The following is a 23,405-nucleotide window of genomic DNA, read 5'->3' as shown; positions in this document are numbered from 1 at the left end:
CAGCTGCCATGCACTGCAATCGGAGCTACTGAAACAGCAGAGCACCAGTCCGCTCCGCTGTTTCCCGGCCACCTGGTGGTTGATGCCTAGTCCAATCCCACCTTAGTAACGGTGAGATGAGACAACCCCTTTAAGGGCTATAAGCTGGATTTATGTATAAAAATGTGAGATTTAATGACAGCGCCTCCTCTGCTATCACTGATATAATACTGTTACTGTGTGACAGGTAAATGGATGAGAGTCAGTAACCTGCAGGCAAAACGGCACAGCAGAAATGCCAAAACGAGAAGCAGCGTAATGATGATGCCAGCCCTCTGCTCTCGCCACAGCAATTATATACATATCAGGTCTGTCATCTCAGGGGGTTCTGTCTTTCATTTGTTAAGTGGGTCATGGAAATTATTAACATCTACGACCCCACAATCCAGTCTGAGGTTCAACATTTCTTCTCATCACATAACCCTGTCATAACCATTTTTCTGCTCTGCAAAGGAAATACTAAGGAAATGGCTGCGAAGATCCAAAAATACAAGTTTTCTCTCTGCATCAATCATGCTGCGCTATTTTGTCTAGCAAAATTACAGACCCCATTATAGTCAATAGGGGTGGGGGGGGGGGGGGCAGTTGGTCAACATTAGTGTCTGTTGTGTGATGGATTGAGCACTGCAGTTATTTTCACTGTTCTGCTTCTACTCCAGTGCAGAACACTGGAAATAACAGCGCAGGTGTGAACCCAGCCTTAAACATGTTTTAGCTCTTTCAATTTGGAACTCATGAATGGGTTCTCTTTGGGTATTCCAGTTCCCTCCCACACTGATAGGTTATAATTGATTTCCTATGAAAAGGGCCAATGTATGTATGAGAGGATGGCAGGCTGGCATAGGAAAAGTGGAGAAGCATTTCTAGACAAAAGTGTAAAATTTAAAGGGGTTGTCTCGCCTCAGACAATGGAGGCACATCGCTAGGATATGCCCCCAATGTCCGATAGGTGCAGGTCACAGAGGTGGGGCCCAAACCTATCTTTAGAACTAAGTGTAGGAGGGCGCACCCTGCATCCATAGCCGACCTCCATTCATTGCTATGGGAGTGGCGAAAATAGCCAAGCACTGGCTTGGCCATTTCGGTTAGCCCCATAGAAGTGAATGGACCGGTGGTGGCCCTTGTGCTGTGCGTTTCCCATTAATTTCAATGGGACTGCTGAAAATAGCAGAGTGAGCCGCTCAGCTATTTTAGGCACTCCCGTAGGAATAAATAGAGGGCGGCCACGCATGTGCAGTGCGCCCTCCTTCACTTGGTGGGCTCCGTTCTAAAGATAGATTTGGGACCTACACATATCAGGCATTGGGGGCATATCCTAGCAATGTCTGAGGTCAGACAACCTCTTTAAAGATGCACAAAATTTAACAAGCATGGTGTGAACTTTGATAAATTTGGTGCAACTTTCACCAACCAAAGTAAAGCTGCCCATCGTGATATGTTCTCCCCACAGTGTTCATAAGCAGTCCAGGTTACCGAGATTTAAAGGGGCTGTCTAATCTATACAACTGCTTTTTATCTGCTCCGTTAGGGCAGATGGAGGTCACTGAAGCCCGCTCACTTTGCTGGACCCAGGATGACATGGAATACTACAATTTTCCAATAACAGGATGGTCCTAGAACTTATATAATATTTTGCCAGTGATCAGGACTAAGGGAAACAAGATTACACTAGTGCAGCAGGCGACCACACAACATTGCTCCTTGCATGCTCTCACAATATATTACTAGACTTATCAGTATACTGGCTGTCAGGAAGCGGAGATAAGTCAAGGCAGCTCATGTTAATATTCTCTTTGCAGCTTTAGCGCTGTAAGGCTAGATGTACACATACAGATTCTGGTTCAGGTATAGGAGAGGCACCACAATAATTTGTGAATCTGGAGCAACTGTGTACACATTACTACTATAACTATACAGTATTACCGCTATACACAACCTTCAAGATGAACTGAGCCATAATACAGTAGTAGTGTATGGGGTCCTATTGCAGAGGTATTGCATTGCTTCTCAGCAATACAGCTCTGTACATAGAACTACATAGCAGCACACTGAGTGCACACCATATAACGTCATAACCTTTGACTATTTACAGCCATTTAGTTGGAGTTTGATCAGGTTATATAAAAATATTACACTCCATGTAAACCCAGCCTTACGTAGCCAAGACGTGTATCAGTTATTGCCTCGTGGTAAATCTACATAAGCGGGAGACAACGATAATGGCTGAAATGTTTGTTTAGTGACGTCTAGTACATTCCAAGAGTAAATAATGACAGCGATATAGGCCATGGTCTGGCACAAGTCACACAGTACCTCTGCGGCACACCCCTGGGGCGAGATCTACATCCAAGGCAGCACAAGAAAGAACAGGAGAGAGGAAAGAGGTTACACAGCAAGTTATTGTTAAGACACACAGACAGGTACAAATCATTGAAATGCACAGATGGAAGAGGACAGCAAGGAACAGCTTAAGATGGAAGCATGGGATAGGTGACAAATGCCTGACTGTTGGGGGCTCCATTCAGCAGTAGAATGAACCCCAAGCCCCACGTTCTTCCTGCACAAATGCAGTGAGGAGTTTGGAGTGACGGTCAAGCATATATGGTTCTGCTCCATTCAATGACTATGGCGCTGATGGAGGCTGTCTTACATTCTACTTGGCTATCTCCCTCAGTCCATAGTCTTTGAATGGAGTGACGGTCAAGCATATATGGTTCTGCTCCATTAAATGACTATGGCGCTGATGGAAGCTGTCTAGTACTCTACTTGGCTATCAGCCTTAGTCCATAGTCTTTGAATGGAGTGACTCAAGCATATATGCTTCTGCTCCATTCAATTACTATGGCGCTGATTAAAGTGGTCTTACATTCTACTTGGCTATCAGCCTCAGTCCATAGTCTTTGAATAGAGCGGCAGTCAAGAATGTATGGTACTGCTCCATTCAATGACTATGCGGCTGATGGAGGCTGTCTAACATTCTACTTGGCTATCTCCCTCAGTCCATAGTCTTTGAATAGAGAGGTGGTCAAGCATATATGGTTCTGCTCCATTTAAAGTTCTCCTCACTCCTGCAGTAAGGAGGAACTTAGGACCAGGGACCCTCCTTCCAGAAAGCGATGTGGCCCCCACCAATGGGACACTTATGTACTATCCTGAGGATACATGTACTTTGTGGTAAAACCTCTTTAATGTGGTTTTGGAATGTAGATCAATAAGTTATGATTCCTGATATCACATTATGTTACATTACAACAGATGGAGCTGGACACTACTTTTCCATTAGGAATCCTCACTGGGCAATTCACTTCATAATAATTGTTAAATCAAAAATGTATTTTCTAACAATTGCTCCTTCCCTGATATAGCATGTTTAGAAGTTTTTTTTTTTACCGTAAGAGCTATTTTTTAACTTAGAAAATAACGAGAACCCTGACAGAACAGGAGAAAGCACCGATGTGCGTCATAGGCTACTTCACACTGACATTATGGCTTCTGTTTTAACATGAACTGAGGATACAATAAAAATCTTTATGATGTGTTAGGACATTATTTTTACAATTAAAAAAAGAATAATGTACTGGATATAATAGCACAGCACGCTACACAGTTCTGCAATATGACAGAAAAGAACATGCACACGTGTGAACAGAATCCTGAATGTCGAAATAAGCTACCTGTCCGTGCCAAAGTCAAGTTCGCAACTACTTCATATATTCTATACAAAAACCCTATAACCGGGAAAAAGAAAGCAAAACTCAGAATCTTGTATATAAAAAATATTATATTCTTTATTGCAGCATGTAGAAATAGATATGTAGACATAAACCATGAAAAATGGGGACAAAACATAGATATGGAACAATGTCCACAAACGCTGTACCGTGTGTTCTTGGACCACGCTCCTTCAAACGCCCACGTGTTGGTTATTGTCCTGATCTTGGTTTTTGTTATATTTTTATTTATTTATTTATTTTTTCCTTATGTTTCTCCTGTTCCCACAGCAACTTTGGGGTGGTTAACCCTCTGAGTGGGCATGGTACGTCATCCCCCTCTGTAGCATTAGGTTTACTATGTAGATCTGATATTATTTTGACTGTTACAGGCTTACCTACCTTTGTGTTATGTACCTGTATTTCCATCTTTCGTGGGAGCTATGTGGGTGCTTTGAGATCCATACTCAGTACGGCGTTTGTGGACATTGCTCCTTATCTAGATGTTTTGTCCTCATTTTACATGATTTATGTCTACATATTTATTTTTATATGCTGCAATAAAGAATAGAATAAGAGATAAATGGAATAGACGGCTCTACTATTCAGGCAAATGGTAGAGGTGCAAAGGCTGCTAAGCCGGACTCACCCAGTCAGAAGAATACAATTTGAGAAATAAAAGGATAAGCAGGCACACTCTTATTTGGGTCAATCTATTAGCATTTATTTGTAATATTAAATACTTATTGTGGTTGTAAGGTCTTATATGATAGAAAATATGTATTAAAATAGGAAGAGTGCTAGTGGTAAAAGTCATAGGGTCAATGAGGCACAGAGCATCCCTTCCTCCCACAGCTTTGTACAAAGAATACAGCGATTTGTATCATATATATACTGTCACATATTTTGAAGTCTTGAACTAAAGATTTCGTATGTATATCGCTATTGACTTATGAAAGACCTCACTATAGAAGGCGCACCATTTATCCTCTATCCAGCAGCTATTGATTTATGAAAGACTATCCCATAAATAGAGGCATCACTCCAAAAAGCGCATTATTTATCCTCTATCCAGTGGTGATCACCCACTTATTACAATTTTTATATTTTTACATTTTTCTACATTTTTATTATTCATTAAAAAGGACATTTTTTTTCATAGACTCATAATCTTGAACCATTGACCCTATGACTTTTACCGCTAGCACTCTTCCCATTTTAATATTTTAATACATATTTTCTATCACATACGACCTTACAATCACAATAGGTATTTAATATAACAAATAAATGCTAATAGATTGACCCAAATAAGAGTGTGCCTGCTTATCCTTCTATTTCTAAAAGAATAGAATACGTTTTTATATACAAGGTTCTGAGTCCTGCTTTCTTTTTCCCTATTTTAGGGTTTTTATATAGGTTGTTGTTCATTTGGAGCGGGCTGTGTAATATTGTTTTTTGAGCCTTATTTGTTTTGGTTTTTACTTCATATATTCTGTTGGTACTTTTTACTATTAGTTTTCTGATTAGTTTTTAATGTTTTCATCAAATTAGAAACACCATATACAGTACTTTAAAACGCATGCCACATGACTTGTTGTAATGTCTATTCTGGCCACACGGGGGAGCTCAAGCATAGTCATATACTGCCAGTTTTAGGGAAGCCTATACCGTAGGCTGCACAGGTCTGGCAGGAGTTAAATCAATAAGGAAAAAGATCTGTAGATCTGCTATTACTGGATAGATATCAAAGCCACCTATAAGAACACCAAGACCTGTTTCTGTAGAGTAATAGTCAGGGCAAGTTGCTGCAGATGTCTAGAGGTTACCAAACTAATAATTAAATTATTGCATCACAAGACTCAATGAAATGGGTCAACATGTCTACTTTGCAATGGGAAACAAGCACTTTATGAATATGATTCCTTCCCCTATACAATAAATATTGTAGGTACACTTCTTCAATAAGGCCTCATGAAGACGACCGTGTCCCTATTTCGGCCCACAAAACACAGATACCTTCCGTGTGCATTCTGCATTTTTTTCACTCCCATCAATAGAAATTACTATTGTCGTCCAGTCCACAATGCGGACCAGAACAAGTCACGTTCTATTTGCGGAACAGACAAACGGATCCGCAATAACTATGGCTGTGTGCATGGCCCCACAGAAATGAATGGGCCAGTGTGCTACCCGCATAAAATGCAGACAGCACATGGATGAAAAATTCGGTTGTGTGCATGAGGCCTAAACCTGCAGGGCGAGTCAAGATATTCGACTGAGGGAGCGTACTTAAAAAAGTATTCACACTCCTTGAACTTTTCCAAGTTACACCCACAAACATAAAGGGGTTTTCCGAGATTGGGTATCTGATCGTTGGGGGTCAGACACCCGGGATCCCCGCGATCAGCTGTTTGAGAAGGCACAGGCACTCCTGTGACCTAGCGGGCCTTTTTCTGTGCTTATCAAGCACAGCGCTGTACATTATATAGCAGCTGTGCTTGGTATCGTGCTCAGCAGGGTCAGGGAAGCTGGTCAGAGTTGATGGGAAGATGAATAGAGCTAAATACAGGTCAATCCTGGAGGAAAACCTGGTAGAGGCTGAAAAAAACTTGAGACTGGGGTGGAGGTTCACCTTCCAGCAGGACAACCACCCTAAACATAAGCCAGAGCTACAATGGAATGGTTTAGATCAAAGCATATCCATGTGTTAGAATGACCCAGTCACGGTCTAGGCCTTAATCCCATTCAGAATCTGAGGTAAGACTTGAAAATTGCTGTTCACAGATGCTCTCCATTTATCTGACTGAGCTTGAGCTATTTTGCAATGGGCAAAACTTACTCCAATGGACTTGCAGCTGGAATTGCAGCGAAAGGTGGTTCTACTAAGTATTGTCTCGGGGGGGCTGAATACAAATGCATGCCACACTTTCCAGATATTTATTTATTAAATTTTTTTAAAGCCATGTATCATTTTCTTTTCACTTCGCACATACTTGCTGCTTTGTGGTGGTCCATCACATAAAAGTGTAATGTGAAAAAATGTGGAAAAGTTCAAGGGGTGTGAATACTATTTCAAGGCACTGTAGGCACGCATGCACAGGCACAGCAGCTCCTTTCCTGGCCACCACATATCTGCGCGGTGGCGGGGTCATTCAGATTGGACGTCCTACTTGCGAGACGCTACGGAGAAAATTTTTCATGATTTGAAAAATGAAGCTTCTAGGGTCACAGAGTGGTTTCTTCCCAAAACAGCACCACGCCGGTCAAAAGGTTTTGTGTGGTATTGCACCTCCCATTCACTATAAAAGAGCTGAGACCCAATAGCAGAAAACAAGCTGTGGACAGGCGTGCTGATGTTTTTAGAAAAATAAAATAAGCAGCCATGAAATCCCGGACAAGCCCCTTCTCTGACATGACTTCATAGTCAAGACAGGTCATCGGTATCTGATCAGTGGTGGTCCAACACCTGGGACCCCCACCCATCTGCTGTCTGAGGAGACTGTGGCACTTCATGAGCACCAGTTCCCCCTCACAGCGCCATACATTGTATGGGGCTGAGATGCACCTATCGCTGTGATGGCTAACCTCCGGCACTCCAGCTGTGGTAAAACTACGACTCCCAAGATGTACACTTGCTTGGCTGTTCTCAGAACTCCACAGAAATGAATGGAGCATGCTGGGAGTCATAGTTTCACCACAGCTGGAGTGCCGGAGGTTAGCAATCAATGACCCTAGGGTAAAATGACATCACAGGCCTAGGGTAAGAAGCACTGCAGCCTTCTCAAATAGCTGATCGGAAGGTGTCGGCCCCACATCGATCAGATACTGATTACCTATCCAGAGGAAGGTTTCAATCGAAACGCGCGTCGGGGTGAGCGGTCTTCCTGCGGTTTTGTTATCCTAAAAACACGGTATGTGACCCTTTTCCACTTATCTGAAATACACCTCTGTTATTGAGCCTCATTGAATAGGTCTTTACCATACTTTCTGGCCCCCTGAGTTTGGCTTGCACATGCACTTTATTATGGTATCTGCCGCATTGGATTAAATCGATGTTATTTTTTACTGCTTACATTGCAGTTTGCACATGCACTTTATATTTAATGGTAATTTGCACTCTCATTGATTGTGGACATCTATATGTATATATATATACATTTTATACAGCAGTATCCTCTCTGTAGGCTCTCGTGTTTAGGTCACCTGTCCCACTTTACCTCTGTACTCTAAAAATTCTCCCAGGATTGTACCGCACTTTTTTTCAATCATGCATCTGTCTGTCATCTCCTTTGTATGTTTAAATCATGTATTTCAATAAAACAATATTTTTATAGCTCATCAATTCTCAGTGTTCGCTTATAGGTTCCCCCCATTTTGAGCCTTAGCAACGCTCCTCTGTCTTCTCTTTACATAACAATGGAGACTTGCTGACACTGACTGTATTATGGTAACAGAAGACAGAGGCCTTAGAGCTATTTTTCTATTACAAATGTGTGATTTCAGTAATTAAAGTACAAAAATGTTCAGCATCACTGCCCCTACACATTACACAAATGAAAGAAGAACGGCAGTTACACTTTAAACTGCTACCCTTGCTGCTCGAGGCTGGATTGTTGATTGCAGGGTTTTTATTTTATATTAAATAATGTCGTTGTTTTTGCAGATACCTCTGTGGGGGGGGGGGGGGGTTATGGTGTCTTTATATGTGCCTTTGTATAACATCATGATATGCCCACAGCAGCGATGCCATGTGGCGAGTGGTCATGTGAAAAACAGGATGCAGATATGCCAGTAATTTCCTGCTCACACACCGCACAGTCATCCCCCTCTGTATACCGCTTACTAGTTATAAACTAAAAGTTAGAGGATAAATGGGGAAAAGACCTTTATTTTTAGCAACCCGTTTTATTACCCACATTAAAGAAAAACTCCTGCAGTTATCTCCTCCCTTCTGCTTCTCAGCTGTGTCATGTGACCAGCAATCAACCTCTCCAACTGACACAGCATCTTATGTGTGGACAGGAAGTAACTGACTTCCTGTCCTGTGTCAGACTCCCAGGCTATGAGCTGTGCTCTACGATTGGCCAGCGCTGCAGCAAGGGACAACCCTAATACAAAAACTCCGCCCAGTACAACAGAGGGAGCTGCAGACACTGGAGTCTATACCGGAGCGGCGCCCAGACATACTAGTAAGTGCAGGGGGACCCCTGGGCGCTGCTCTGCCCACTGATATAGTTAGTTTTTAAACTAGTGAAAGGTCCTCTTTAATTTTTTGTGTGATGAAAAGTGCACTTTGGCCCTTTAATATCACTGCAATTTTTTATGTTTTTTAATATCAAAATAGGTTTAGAGGTTTTGTGACATATCGTTGTAGTGTTTAGAGCTCGTTTTTAATGACACAGGGCCACTGCATATACACCATTCAGACTACCCGCAGTCACCACTAGAGGGTGCATGGGAGCTGACTGCTGCTGTCTGCAGACCTGAACAGCTGCCGCCACACTGAATCAGACGCTTTTCTTGCTTTGCTTACAGCCCCTGCCATTCCTGAGACAATGGTTCTGTTACGTCTGCTGTAGGCCTTTTGGCTCCAACGACCTGTCAGCGAAATGCTGCAAGAAGGGAACGTGAACTTGTGAGACTGGGCATAACTCGTGGGATCAGTAATCTTGTGATTGGACAACACTGGTGCTAGAAGGTGGACTCCCCATTGTGCACTGATCTCCATTGGCAGTCTACAAGCTAACTTGCAAGTTGGGTGTGGAAAATAACAGCACCAATATCCTGGAATGGCAGGGGTATCAGAAAACAATTCCTGCCTGAGTTGTGGCTGCGGTGGCTAGTTAGGTATGCACACAGTGGCACTACTTTGCTTACATGACAGATCCCCTTTAAATGGTCATTAACTTTTCCTACAATTTTGCATAAATCAAGATAGGTGAAGGTAAGAAACTTTGCAATACAGAAAACGTCTATTTCCCCACATATCAGCTCCTTTACTCCTCCCTCCTAACATAGCATTCCCCAAGATAGGGACAAACTAGCTCACTTCTCCCTGTTCATAGATTTGGGCAGCACGTTATATGATCCTTTAGTGTGATGATAGTTGATAGTAGAGAGGTAGAGTTGATAAGTGGAAACAGAGCAATTTTTATCTGATTAAGATATATTACATAGTTACTTATATTCACCTGTACTATTGATTCATGCAAAGTTTTTTCTGAAGAGTTAGTGACCATTTAAATGAGCTGTGCAGTGGTATAGAATAGATCATCTGTCCCCCGGCACCCCCTCTGCTCAGCTGTTTGCAGGGGGTTTTCCTCTTTTTAGGATGAAGCACTTGATATTGATAGAAACTCTTTTAACAATGAAACCGTATTCATTAAAGGGGATTTCTCATTTCAGCAAATGGTATTTATCATGTAGACAAGGCACTTACTAATGTATTGTGATTGTCCACGTTGCCTCCTTTGCTGGCTGGATTCATTTCTCCATCACATCATACACTGCTTGTTTCCAGGGGTTATGACCACCCTGCAATCCATCAGCAGTGGTTCTTTGCACACTACAAGAAAAACCACTTGGTGGCTGGGACATAGGAGCACACACAGGCACACAGGCACAGCAGCTCCCGTTCCAGCCACCCCGTATCTGCGTTGCAGTGGTGGTCGTAACCTTGTAAAAAATCACAATACATTAGAAAATGCCTTGATTTTGTCTACATGATAAATATAATTTGCTGAAGTGAGACAACCCCTTTAAGCTTTACCTTGTGGATCAGAACAGAGCTCCAACCAATATAAAATATATATTAAGAAATTACTCCGAGCAGAGTTTTGGACATGGGGTTAAACACAGAGATTAATTTTTAAGCTGAACTGGCAAGGGGTATGATTAGGTTTAGGTATTTAAAGGGGTTATCCAGTAAATAATATTGATTACCTATCCTCAGCATAGGTCATCAATATCAGATAGACTGGGGTCCGACATCGGTCATATGGCCTGGTTGCAGCTCAACCCCATAGAAATGAATGGGGCTGAGCTGCAATACCAAGCAAAGCCGCTGTACCATGTACGGGGCTGTGCTTGGAGAGCTGCCGCTTGCTGGATCACCTCTTTAAGTGGTTAGGACTGCAATCATTTACTTACTGTTATAATCCTTATTTCTCTATGTTATAGGATGTATCTTCAATCTCTTATCAGGGCAAGTTACCAAATGGTACAAGCAGGGGCGGATTGGCCATAGACCCTGCAGGGAAATTTCCCGGTGGGCCGATGCCCAGGGGTCTGCCCAAGCCCTCCTCATAGCCGCTGGCCGGGTACATAATGAGCTCTCGGGGGGTAATTAAAAGCTTTGAGAATCAGGTACTCCTATACCCGGACAGTGACATGCCCTCCTAAATTCAACTGTGACTCACATCTTACCTCCTATGTCCCCTGCTCCATATCCAAATCAGAGACAACTGGAGAACATGGCAGCTTTGATGGCCACCACAAAGGGACAGATTCTGGGGCAGTACATTGTGCCGCACTGTGGTATATGGTTCTGATGGGACGGTATTTTGCCATATGGTATTGCAGATGCAGCCTACCTGTGTTGCCCTGCTTTCTATCAATTTGGATCCCCCTACAACATGAGGCCACTTTAAATTCCCAGTCTGCCCTTGGGTACAAGTAAAACACCTATATGTCCACCTCTGGAAGTGTAAGGGTTAATGGACGTCCACTAGGATTCAATATAGTTTGACGATTTATATTTTACTACATGAATATATATTTAATGAGGCCATAGTTAGCAACGCAAACACGGGACACTATGAAACAGTGCAAAGTGATTACGCCCGGCACCTTCCTGCAATTATAGCGCTGGTCCTGGATAAAGAGCAGAGGAGAACAAATCCAATTACCTATCCGCCATCTGTGGAATGATATAATGTCCATTCTTATGATCTGAAACAGACAAGTAAAACACGCGTTACTTAGGCCACTGCATACAATAAGAATTTCCTGTAGGATCAGAAAGAATTCAGCTACAGGACTAGTATTCATAAATGGACACGATGTAGGAACTGGATGCTACACGTACACGTCACTGATCGTCCTATCAATCGGCAGCCTATCCTTTCCTCACTCCATCAGAATTGCTGTATCTACATGCATGACCGTCTCTACACAATCAGACTTGGGGCTTTTTCACACATGACAGAATTGCTGTAGATTTTCCATCTGTTCTAGCAGCAAAGTGGGTGAGATTTTAAATCATCTACAAGATGTGTAAATTTTCCCCATAGATATTCACATAATACTCTACTCCCCTCCCCGGGTGTTTCCATAGCCTCCTGTAACGACGTCTCTTCCAAATGTGACTGCTTGCAATGAGACGTCAAAGGAGAGGTTTGAGAACATCAGCAGATGTACCTTAATATGCGGCATTAAAAAAAGGGTCTTGTACTTAAACAAAAAATCTTCAGATTTTTGTTGCTTTTCTGTCAGTGTTTGATCAGTGATTTTGAGCCAAAACCAATTGCAGGTTAAAAACACAGAACAGGAGCAGATCTTTCCCTCACACCTCATGTCTGTGGAGGCTTCACTCCAGGTTGTGGCTCACCATCACGGATGGAAATCATTGATCAAACACTGATCGTGAAGGAAGCGGCATAATGGCCCGAGAATTGAAAAAATCATCGCTAATGAGCATTCATGGGAATGGTCGTTAGCGATGATCGGGCAGTGTAAGTGCACCGCCGATTACCCGATGAACGAGCAAAACGCTCGTTCATTGGGTGACTGGATAGTTTGCACACAAAAATCCTCATTTCCCGACAGCAGATGGTGCTGTGTAAATATCGCCCCCCCCCCGTACTCTGTAGGAGATCGGTGCATATAAATGCAGCGTTCCCTCCGCTAGAGATCAGCAGATTCTTAGGAAGGAACGCTTCCTTCTCCACAATCTGCTTGTACATCGTCCCATGTAAAGGGACCTTTAGGGTCTATTCCCACAACCAGATTAACACGTCCCATAGAAGTAAGAGGCGCTATCCACACCCCCGTTTTTTTTTTTTGTTTTTTTTTTTTACACAGACCGAGGAACTCGTCTCATAAAAGGTGGTCATGGAGACACTGGAGTCACTAGGTCTGCACCCTACATCTCAAGCCTCATGCACACGGCCATTCCGTGCATTGGGGAACCGCAATTTGTGGTCTCCGATGTACGGGCACTATCCGTGCGGCTGCTGCGCCGGGTCCAGACCAATTCAACTTGAATAGGTCAGTGATCCGTCTGCACCGCAAAAAAATAGATTTTTTCGAGGTGCAGAGGCACGGAGAGACCTCACGGAAGCACCGGACCGTGCTTATTCAGCATATTCACTGTGTTGCAGATTTGTCGCAAATGTTCCCCGTCATTTTAAATCTGGTGACAAAAAATAAAATAAAAGAGGATTATTCTGCCCTCATTGTCAGCTGTAAAGAAGCAGAAGAGGATATTTCTGTTTCCGGCACTGATGTGTTTGCACAGGCACATATGTTCAATTCTGCATCAGAGAGCTGCTTATTCCCAAGCATAAACGGATCTCTCCAATTACACAGCTAAATATCACTTTCCGCAGAATCCATTACTCAGTGACAATCTTGTTTTCAGATGATATATGAGGTTTGGTGCAACAACCCACCCCCAAGTTCCCGAATAAGCCACAGGAAACCGAATAATGCACGAGATAAGGCCCTGCATTTTCCTTATGATGCTTTAGTAAAAAACGCATACATTCACATATTATCCAGTCTAAAAATAAAGACACCTTCGATGGACACAGTCATCCTAAATGTAGCTGACGGGGCACACATACCTGGTTTTCGGCCACAGAGGTAGAAGGCGAGTCTGTCCGTCAGCTCATACTGACACTCCACCAGTCTGTCTGCCAGATCGTGGTGCCCAGCCTGCCTATAAGACAGCAAATTTCTGCTCAAAAGCTACACCTTCACATGGTCTCCACAATGTGCTCTAGAAGGAAGACCGCCACATACCGTCTAATCCGTGATAAATGGTCTCCTAAATCTGAAATGCCTTAGCTTTGGGCATGGACCTGCTCACCTTCATGCTATATGCAGGGAGCTCCTAATGAATCTGCTAATTTTGAGGGACCACTTGATCATTTAATGGATATAGGGGTGTATCGACTCTCCCCTGACATAAGAGGTCACAGAAAGGAAGAATCGGGCATGCTGAATTTCAGGCAGACGATTGTCAGGTCGCTAGGCCATCGCTCGCCCGCATGGCGTCTAGTAGTTTGCCAGTGGCAGATCGCAATTAGACAGCACGATCTGCCGTCTGCAAACGATTATTTTTTAACATGTCAATAGATTTGGATTCCCGATGATCGAGCATCAGGCAATTGGTGGCAGTATTACACTGCCAGATGATTGCTAACAAGCGTCCACGCGAACGCTCTTTAGCGATTATCTGCCAGTGTAATACAGGCTTTACTCACCTATCCCTATTACACACATGCCTGTGCATGGGGGAACAAGGAGGGATAGATGTCTGGCTACAGCGACTAAAGGCGGATGGACAGCTTTAGATGGAGTGAAACCGTACAGCCGCACATCCACCATTTATCTGTGCGTTGTGTGGTTTGTTATAGATTTCTGATTGTATCATTAATAGATTTGCACATTTTAACCTTCTTTAAAAACTATGTATTATACTAATCCTGACAACTACTGGCTTTTTTACCAACATAAGTGATTGGTTGTCAGAGCCCTGTGTTTTAGTGTTTTTTTTTCGCCTTAATCTGTGTTATACTCTGCTTACCTGCCATAATCAATAGGTGTTCTTCCATTCATGTCAGGGGCCCCTGGGTCAGCTCCATATACTACCAAAAGCTCAGCCTGAAGAACCTGGCCAGCTTTAGCTGCTACATGTAGTGGCGTGCTCCCCTTCTCCTACAAAAAAAAAAGGATTTAATGGCCACATATATAATGGGGACGAGTTACAAGATTTAAGGCACTTTTACAGGCGCCAAGGAGCAGCCAACTGTCAAGAAGGAAGCGTTCCTTCCTGACAGTCAGCTGCTCGTCAGTGGAGGTGAAGCCCTCCATTTACATCCAGTGATCACCTCCACAGTATGAGGATGAGAGATTGTTACTGCATACTGTGGAGGAGATCGCTGCATCTCCTTCCCAACAGTCGCCTCCAGAATTGGCCCGTGTAAAGTGACCTTTACTCTGCTCTGTATGTATGCTTACACAACTAAGGATAAACTGAGACTAAAAACGGGTATAGTAGCAAAATATAAATATACTATATTAAGTGATACATAAAAATTATTAATTAGACATAATGCAATACATCAGATAAAAAAGAGATAGCAGAGATGAATCACCCAGACGCCCGCATCCACTAGGTAGAAACAGGGATCTCAGAGAGCCACCCGTAGCATGCACAAAGTAGCTGAATATGCCACAAGAAAGATGACAAGTACTTTTTGTTGCAACTGTCATCTTTCTTGTGGCATATTCAGCTACTTTGTGCATGCTACGGGTGGATCTCTGAGATCCCTGTTTCTACCCAGTGGATGCGGGCGTCTGGGTGATTCATCTCTGCTATCTCTTTTTATACATGGCTTTATTGAAAGTATCAGCAATACCTTTATTTGCCTCATGACATTTTTGTGCATGCTTACACATACATGTAGAGTCTGTTTCTCTACTTATGAGATGGCTGACACTATATGTATGGGATCATTTAAGTGATTTATTGCCATTTATATGTGGGACTACCTAAGCGATCGATTGCTATGTGCATGTATGTCTTCATGTGTTATGTCCCCTCAGGTGCCGTCCACCTTTTTTATCTGATGTATTGCATTATGTCTAATTAATTATTTTTATGTATCACTTAAAGTATATTTATATTTTGCTACTATAACCGTTTTAGTCTCAGTTTATCCTTAGTTGTGTATGTTTATGTACACTGAGTGGACGTTATTACAGGGTACTCTTTATCACATAGGATCACTATTTGTGAACGCAAATCTATGTGTATTCTGTGACTGTTGTATTTTAATCATTCTGTATGTATGCTGTCAGCCAAACAAGCTTTAGGATAATAGCCAATATCTAAGGTGTATGATCACCATTGTTGTCAGTTTCCCCACAGATTACAGCTTTGGAGGGTCTCATGGGAAATCAGATGATCAGATAATCATTAGGGTATCTTTTAATAAAAAGGGACGGTACAAAGCAGACAGCCCCTTTGAATAGACCACTAGGAAACGACAGCTATTTCATGGTGGCACAGTATTTGTGATTTAATCGTCAAGAGATTCAATTAAAGAGAACCCGTCACCTCTCCTGACATGTCTGTTCCACAGATTACATTTTATGCCCCATGTAATAACAATCCTCAAGCATCTTTTCATGTAACTCTCCATTGTTCTGTTCCTCAGTTATTGCTACTAGAAGACTGTAGCTGAGTGTTACCAGCTGGGAGTGGGCGCCTGCACAGTCTGATATTATCCAGTCAGTGCTGATAGAGTCAGACTGTGCAGGGACACACCCGAAACTGCTAACGCCCAGGTGCAGATTAAGGGTCCATTCACACGTCCGTTGTTTCTTTCCTGATCTGTTCATTTTTTTGTGGACCAGATCTGGACCCATTCATTTTCAATGGGTCCTGAAAAAAAAAAAAAAATCGGACATTGTGCTGTCCGATTTTTTTCAGGACCCATTGAAAATGAATGGGTCCAGATCTGTTCCGCAAAAAACAGAACAGATCAGGAAAGAAACAACGGACGTGTGAATGGACCCCAATTCATAAAACTTCTAGCAGCAATAACTGAGGAAGAGAACAACATAGATGCCTCAGAATCGTATGTAGTTACTAAAACAGACATGTCAAGAGAGGCGAGGGGTCCTCTTTAAAAGTTATACAGGTGACTCCTGACATATGGCACATGACCCCCTTTCATCTGTACTCAAATCTAGGATAAGGAACCTCGCTGCAAGACAAACACATTGAGCTAGAGAGGAGAAATCGTAGGAAATAGCCGTTAGATGACACAGTAACGTGATATCAGCAGTGATTACCGGGTGGAAGAAATTGGCTTGAGCACCAAGAGACAGCAGACGTAAGCATGTTTCCAGGTTCCCAGTCCTCACACTGGAATGAAGTTGCTAGAATCAGCAAAAAAGAAAGAAAGAAAAAAAAACACAAAAGATTAGATAAAAATCGGGGGCAGCCCAGTTACACAATCCTCTGCTACAGGGAATCCTCTTCCTGGCTTACATCATCACATCCCTAAACTTGTGACCTTCTAGAGGAATCTGGATAAACCACAGTGATAATACTGCACGCAAACGTTATACCGTATAACACAGAGATCACTTCCACATTATAAAACATACCGGCTATAGTTACAGCTACGTAGACAAAGAGCGACCATGGTCTGTGGACCGAGGAACTGGCATGTTCTGGATATTCTACCACCCTTAGGGTCCGGATACGTTCCACAACGTTGCGGAAATGATCAGGACCCATTCATTTTCAATGGGGCCGGAAAATATGTGAACAGCACACAGTGTGCTGTCCGCATCTGCACTTCCATTCCGCAAAATAATTTGAACATGTCCTATTCTTGTCCGCAAACATGGGCAAGATAAGGCATTCTATTTAAAGTGACGGCCATGTGCGCACATGTCCGGTGTCCGTGTTTTGCGGATCCCCATTTTGCAGACCGCAAAACACTTGCGGACGTGTGAATGGACCCTAAAAGGTAGGCAAATATCCTGGACCATATCCAGACTTACGGAGCCCTCACATGTGACTTCCCTCATGTTATCCTATGGGGCTGAAAATGGTCTATCCCTGCGAAAATTACAAAATTTACATTCTGCAGCGTAAATGATGTGTTGCGTGTTGGAAAACATTGTGGAAAAATTCTACGCAGGATTTGTCGAAGATTTTTCACAGTGTTTTCAACTGCAGAATCAATTTCCCAACCACATGGGGAGATTCTTATAGAATAAATCCACAAGAAAATCCCCACCCAAAAAATCTGCAACTTGGTAAGAATCTGCACCTGCGGACTTTCTGGCAAAATGTTCTGCCACATGCGAGGGCACCCTTACAAGCCTTTAGACAGTCTGGTTGTATTGAAAGGAGACCATAGCTGGCATATGCCGGCAGTAGATTCAGGGGAAAAGCACAAATCACGCCATCCAGTTAGTCATTTAAGGCCTCATGCACATGACCATATCCGTTTTGCGGGCACAACACAGACGTCATATAGATGTCATCCGTATTTTTAGCGGACTGCAAAATACATACAGTCATGTGAATGCACCCTTACACTGACCTAATAACAGTCTTATAAGGTATGTACCAGTTATTGATATTACAATCAGAGAACAGAAGCAATGTAATCAGATATCCTGAAGGGTATTCTAGACCCACTGCAAAGCCCATAGCAGGGCCCCCATAAACTATTACTTTTTTAAGGGTGCGACACCCTTGTGCAGCTGGCCGTATGCGGGCAGGCTTTGTGGCTATAGGTTGCCGCGGGTGGGTGTGGCCTAGCTGCACGCAGGACAGCCGCACTGTACGGTTCCACTCTTATGGCACTGCTTTTTCGAGGTGGGAGGAAACTGAAGTCCTGGGAAAAAACAAACAAACTCCACGTAGATGTCGTCCTTGGCAAGAGTCAAACCCTTGACCCCAGCGCTGCAAGGCAATGGTGCAACCCGCTAAAGGAATCCGCACCGTCCGGAAAGGTCTTAGACCGGGTCTCAGCTCTCTAGGACATACCGTTCCTGAGATATTCATACCGTAGATCACTACTACTCAGTACCTTGCTGAGGTCTTTGGCGGTCACTCCATCATCATCGCGACATGGTAACTTGTGCACAAACGCGAGCATCTGATACTTGGCACGAATAAACTCTGATTTTGTTGGGCTGGAAGGAGTAAATTCAGAAGTCAAATCACAAATGTGTCCACTAAATCTCTGTTCAATGTGCTTTAGAGAGGTTGTGCGAGATCATTCGAAATCTTGGGCAACCCCTACAATGTCTTGAAACAAAAGACAATCTCATACTTGTGACTACTGCAGCCAATCACTGTCCTCAGCCAATTGGCTGCAGCAGTCACGTGCCGAAATCTGGCATGTCACTGTGCAGGCTTTCAAACAGCAGCGGCGGTACCAGAGGAAAAGAGAGAAGAACGGCGCTGGAGGAAAGGGCGAGTATTTGATCCCATTATATATAATCCCATCAGCTTACCCTAAGGATGGGCCATCCAGGAACAATTCTGGAAAACCACCATTATGTGGCCCCCTAACAACGTCTCCCATAGGAGAGGCAAGTGTTTGGACAGGTTAAGAACCAGCCAACGATTTTAACTTGTAAGATTAAGGCCTCTTTCACAAGGGCAAGATTTCCGTGCGGATGCAATGTGAACGCATTGCACCCGCACTGAATCAGGGCCCATTCATTTCTTTGAGGATGTGCACGAATGGCGATTTTCACGCATCACTTGTGCGTTGCGTGAAAATCGCAGCATGCTCCATTTTGTGCGTTTTTCACGCAACGCAGGCCCCGTAGAAGTGAATGGGGTTGCGTGAAAATTGCAAGCATCCGTAAGCAAGTGCGGATGCGGTGCGATTTTCACGCATGGTTGCTAGGAGACGATCGGGATGGGGACCCGATCTTTATTATTTTCCCTTATAACATGGTTATAAGGGAAAATAATAGCATTCTGAATAGAGAACGCATAGTAAAATGTGGATTGAGGGACTAAAAAAAAAAATAATTAACTCGCCTTCTCCTCTTGATCGCGTAGTTGTCGGTCACTTCTTACTTCTTTAATCATGAGCTGCCGGCTAAAGGACCTGTGGTGATGTCACCACAGTGATAGACCATGTGATTGGACCATGTGATGAGCTCAGTGACATCCCCACAGGTCCTGAAGAAAGAGCAGAGACCGGCAGCTATGGAGGAGGCGAGTTCATTTTTATTTATTTTTTTAACCCTCAATTGACCTTCTACTATGCATTCTGTATTAAAGAATGATATTATTTTCCCTTATAACCATGTTATAAGGGAAAATAATAAAATCTACACTACAACTAACCCAAACCCGAACTTCATTGAAGAAGTTCGGGTCTGGGTACCACATTCAGTTTTTTCTCACGCGCGTGAGAAACGCATTGCGCTCGTGCTAAAAAAGAAACTGAACCACGTAACACAATCGCAAATTGTGTGCTCACTCGCATGATTTCCCCGCCACGCACCCGCATCCTATCCGGCCCCAATCCCTAACGCCCGTGTGAAAGAGGCCTAACTTTTCCACCTTCAGTTGCCTGTGTCATGAAATCGCTCCGCCCGGGTGTAATACTTACTGCAGTTTGTCTTGAGGGTTGGCCTTGCGTCGCCCACTCTGAACCTGCGCAGGGTCTAACAGAGAATGTTCCCAAATGGAATTTGCTCCATTGCTGGCCAACGTGTGCACCATCTAGATGGAATAAAGACAATAAGACAAGAAAATAAGAATGAGATGCTTGCAGACAAAGGAAATGTGTCACCCAAAAATGTATATGCCAGTTAAACCCAGATAGCAACACATCCTTTTTTCTCATCTGTTTTTATTTTATGATTACAGATATTTTTATTCTGTTTGCTGAACATGGTTATGGGGGCGGCCATCTTACCTGAGCTCTCCTAACAGCATTTAGAAAGCATTAAAAGGGGTTTTCTCACTTCAGCAAGTAGCACTTAATAATGTACTGTGATTGTCCATATTGCCTCCTTTGCTGGCTTCATTCATTTTTCCAGCACAATATACACTGCTCATTTTCACGGTTATGACCACCCTGTAATCCAGCAGCAGTGGTCGTGCTTGGACACTATAGGATAAAGCACTAGCCTATGTGCGCTCCCACACTCCCAATCACCAGAGAGGCCGACGCTTTTTCTTATAGTGTGCAAACACGACCATCACGGATGGATTGCAGGGTGGTCGTAACCATGGAAACGAGCAGTGTATAATGTGGAAAAATGAATGAAGCCAGAAAAGGAGGCAATATGGACAATCACAATACATTAGTAAGTGTATTAACTTTCTCTACATGATAAATGCCACTTGCTGAAGTGACAATCCCATAACAAGCTATTATAACTAATGAGAAGTATTTGTGAATATAGTTAATATTTAAGTATTTTCTTTTTTTTTTTTAATCAGATCATTTTTATTAAAGGTTTTACATATACAGCCAATTGTTCAGATAAACCATACATTATATGACAATGGGATATCAATACAGTAAAATCAATCATACTTTATCCAAATCAGCACATCAATAACACTGCATCAAATAAACCTTTATTAAATCTCGCAGTCCCCCCCAACTCCCTTCCCACCTCCCCCTCTCCGTGTGGTCATCTCCCTCGACATGGACAAAAATGCTCCAATTCTCTTAGGGCTCTTTCACACTTGCGTTGTCCGGATCCGGCGTGTACTCCACTTGCCGGAATTACACGCCGGATTCGGAAAAACGCAAGTGTACTGAAAGCATTTGAAGACGGATCAGTCTTAAAAATGCTTTCAGTGTTACTATGGCAGCCAGGACGCTATTAAAGTCCTGGTTGCCATAGTAGGAGCGGGGAGCGGTATACTTACAGTCCGCGCGGCTCACTGGGCGCTCCAGAATGACGTCAGAGCGCCCCATGCGCATGGATGACGTGCCATGCGATCACGTCATCCATGCGCCTGGGGCGCCCTGACGTCACTCTGAATCGCCCCGGGAGCCGCACGGACGGTAAGTATGCTGCTCCCCGCTCCCCTTTACCATGGCTGCCGGGACTTTAGCGTCCCGGCAGCCATGGTAACCACTCTAAAAAAGCTAAACGTCGGATCCGGCAATGCGCCGAAACGACGTTTAGCTTAAGGCCGGATCCGGATCAATGCCTTTCAATGGGCATTCATTCAGGATCCGGCCTTGCGGCAAGTCTTCAGTTTTTTTGGCATGCTGCGGTATTTTCTCCGGCCAAAAAACGTTCCGTTCCTGGAACTGAAGACATCCTGATGCATCCTGAACGGATTTCACTCCATTCAGAATGCATGGGGATAATCCTGATCAGGATTCTTCCGGCATAGAGCCCCGACGACGGAACTCTATGCTGGAAGACAAGAACGCAGGTGTGAAAGAGCCCTTACATCTTAACTTCCAAATCCCCTTAGGACCATTCCATTCCAAATATGCATCAATCTCTGAGACTTCCCCCCAGGTCCAGCCAGCCACACCTGCCATTGCTTCTTAAATTTCTGTACAGTGCCTCTTTTAATATAGATGCCACTCTCCATGGATATCATATGATTGACCATATTTAACCACTCTGATTTAGTCGGAAAGATCGGTTGTATCCAGTGTTTTGCAATGGATTTACGTGCAATGTACAATAATTTAGCAATTGCTAATTTATAATCATTGGTGGTTGTTAGGTCCTCTACATACCCAAGATACCCCACCAGTGAAGTCTTTGGTAAAATAACTCCATAGCTGTTTTCTATTTGTCTATACACTCCACACCAGAAACGCTCCAATTCTGTGCAGGACCAAAACATATGAGCCAAGTCTGCATCCGGGGCAGCACACCTAGGACAGTTAGAGTCCGCACGTAGACCCATCTTAAACAGGAGTCGTGGCGTCTTGTATACCCTATGGATAAGGAATAATTGCGATCGTCTATGTGCCACACTCATAGATATCGTGGGTACTGCCCCCAAAACATCCCTCCATTTTTCCTCCGACAGTTCTCCAACATCCCAATATTTAAGTATTTTCAGTAATCCCTTTAAGAAAACTGCTTTACGGCAGCCACATTGTCCATACACACAATGGTCAGGAGGGGACCTCACTGACTTCTATGGGAGAGTATTCTAGGCATGCTCTGTGCAGAGGTCATTGTACAAGGAAAGAATACATAAGCTCTGACAATCACCTATTGTGAATGGTGGATACTGTCTTATCTATACACAGCGGTGATATCAATCCAGGCAGGATTAGAATGGCAGATAAGCAGGTAACTGCAGTAAAGTGATCTGTACAAACCAAGAAGTGGTGTCTATTAGCCTGTTTTTTGTTTATCGATAAAGACATGGAAAATCAAATATATATATATATATATATAAAAAAAAATTTAAACAAATTGTACCTATGACACTGGCTGACCTGTTACATGTGCGCTTGGCAGCTGAAGACATCTGTGTTGGTCCCATGTTATATGTGCCTGCACTGCTGAGAAATATGAAGTTAATATATGCAAATGAGGCTCTAGGAGCAACGGGGGCGTTGTCATTACACCTAGAGGTTCTGCTCTCTCTGCAAGTGCTGTACCTTCTAAATTTTGAGAGGACCAGGCACTGTCAATGAAGGTGCAGACAGTTGAGCATCTAAGTGTAAGTGCAACACCCTCGTTGCTCCTAGAGGTTAATTTCCATATAACTTAAAACATAATTTTTCTCAGCAATGCAGGCACATACGAACATGGGACCAACACAGGTGCCTTCAGCTGCCAAGTGCACATAGTATCATATGTCTCCTCTCACATATATCCCAAAAAGAAAAGTGGTTATATTGTGGTAGCCTTTGAATACTGAGA

The 23,405-nt window shown here is 43.3% G+C and overlaps 1 protein-coding gene across 2 annotated transcripts in view; it reads right to left on the bottom strand.

The window, feature by feature from the left end:
- The window catches only part of GIT1 (GIT ArfGAP 1), a 132,901-nt gene that overhangs the window by 44,023 nt on the left and 65,473 nt on the right, over positions 1-23,405 (bottom strand). The window contains exons 3-9 of one of the 2 annotated variants that reach the window (XM_044283647.1): positions 20,147-20,259; positions 18,599-18,704; positions 16,839-16,925; positions 14,563-14,693; positions 13,598-13,692; positions 11,660-11,702; positions 2,353-2,379 (exon numbers count right to left, since the gene is read on the bottom strand). In XM_044283647.1, coding sequence (XP_044139582.1) covers positions 2,353-2,379; positions 11,660-11,702; positions 13,598-13,692; positions 14,563-14,693; positions 16,839-16,925; positions 18,599-18,704; positions 20,147-20,259 — 602 coding nt within the window. The remainder of the gene's footprint in view (positions 1-2,352; positions 2,380-11,659; positions 11,703-13,597; positions 13,693-14,562; positions 14,694-16,838; positions 16,926-18,598; positions 18,705-20,146; positions 20,260-23,405) is intronic. The other variant, XM_044283648.1, reaches the window with a different exon arrangement.

The sequence above is a fragment of the Bufo gargarizans genome, chromosome 3 (genome assembly GCF_014858855.1).
Source record: "Bufo gargarizans isolate SCDJY-AF-19 chromosome 3, ASM1485885v1, whole genome shotgun sequence".
Lineage (NCBI taxonomy): Eukaryota > Metazoa > Chordata > Amphibia > Anura > Bufonidae > Bufo > Bufo gargarizans.
The sequence above is the reverse complement of the archived record's forward strand: the minus strand, read 5'-3'. Positions and strand labels throughout refer to the sequence as shown.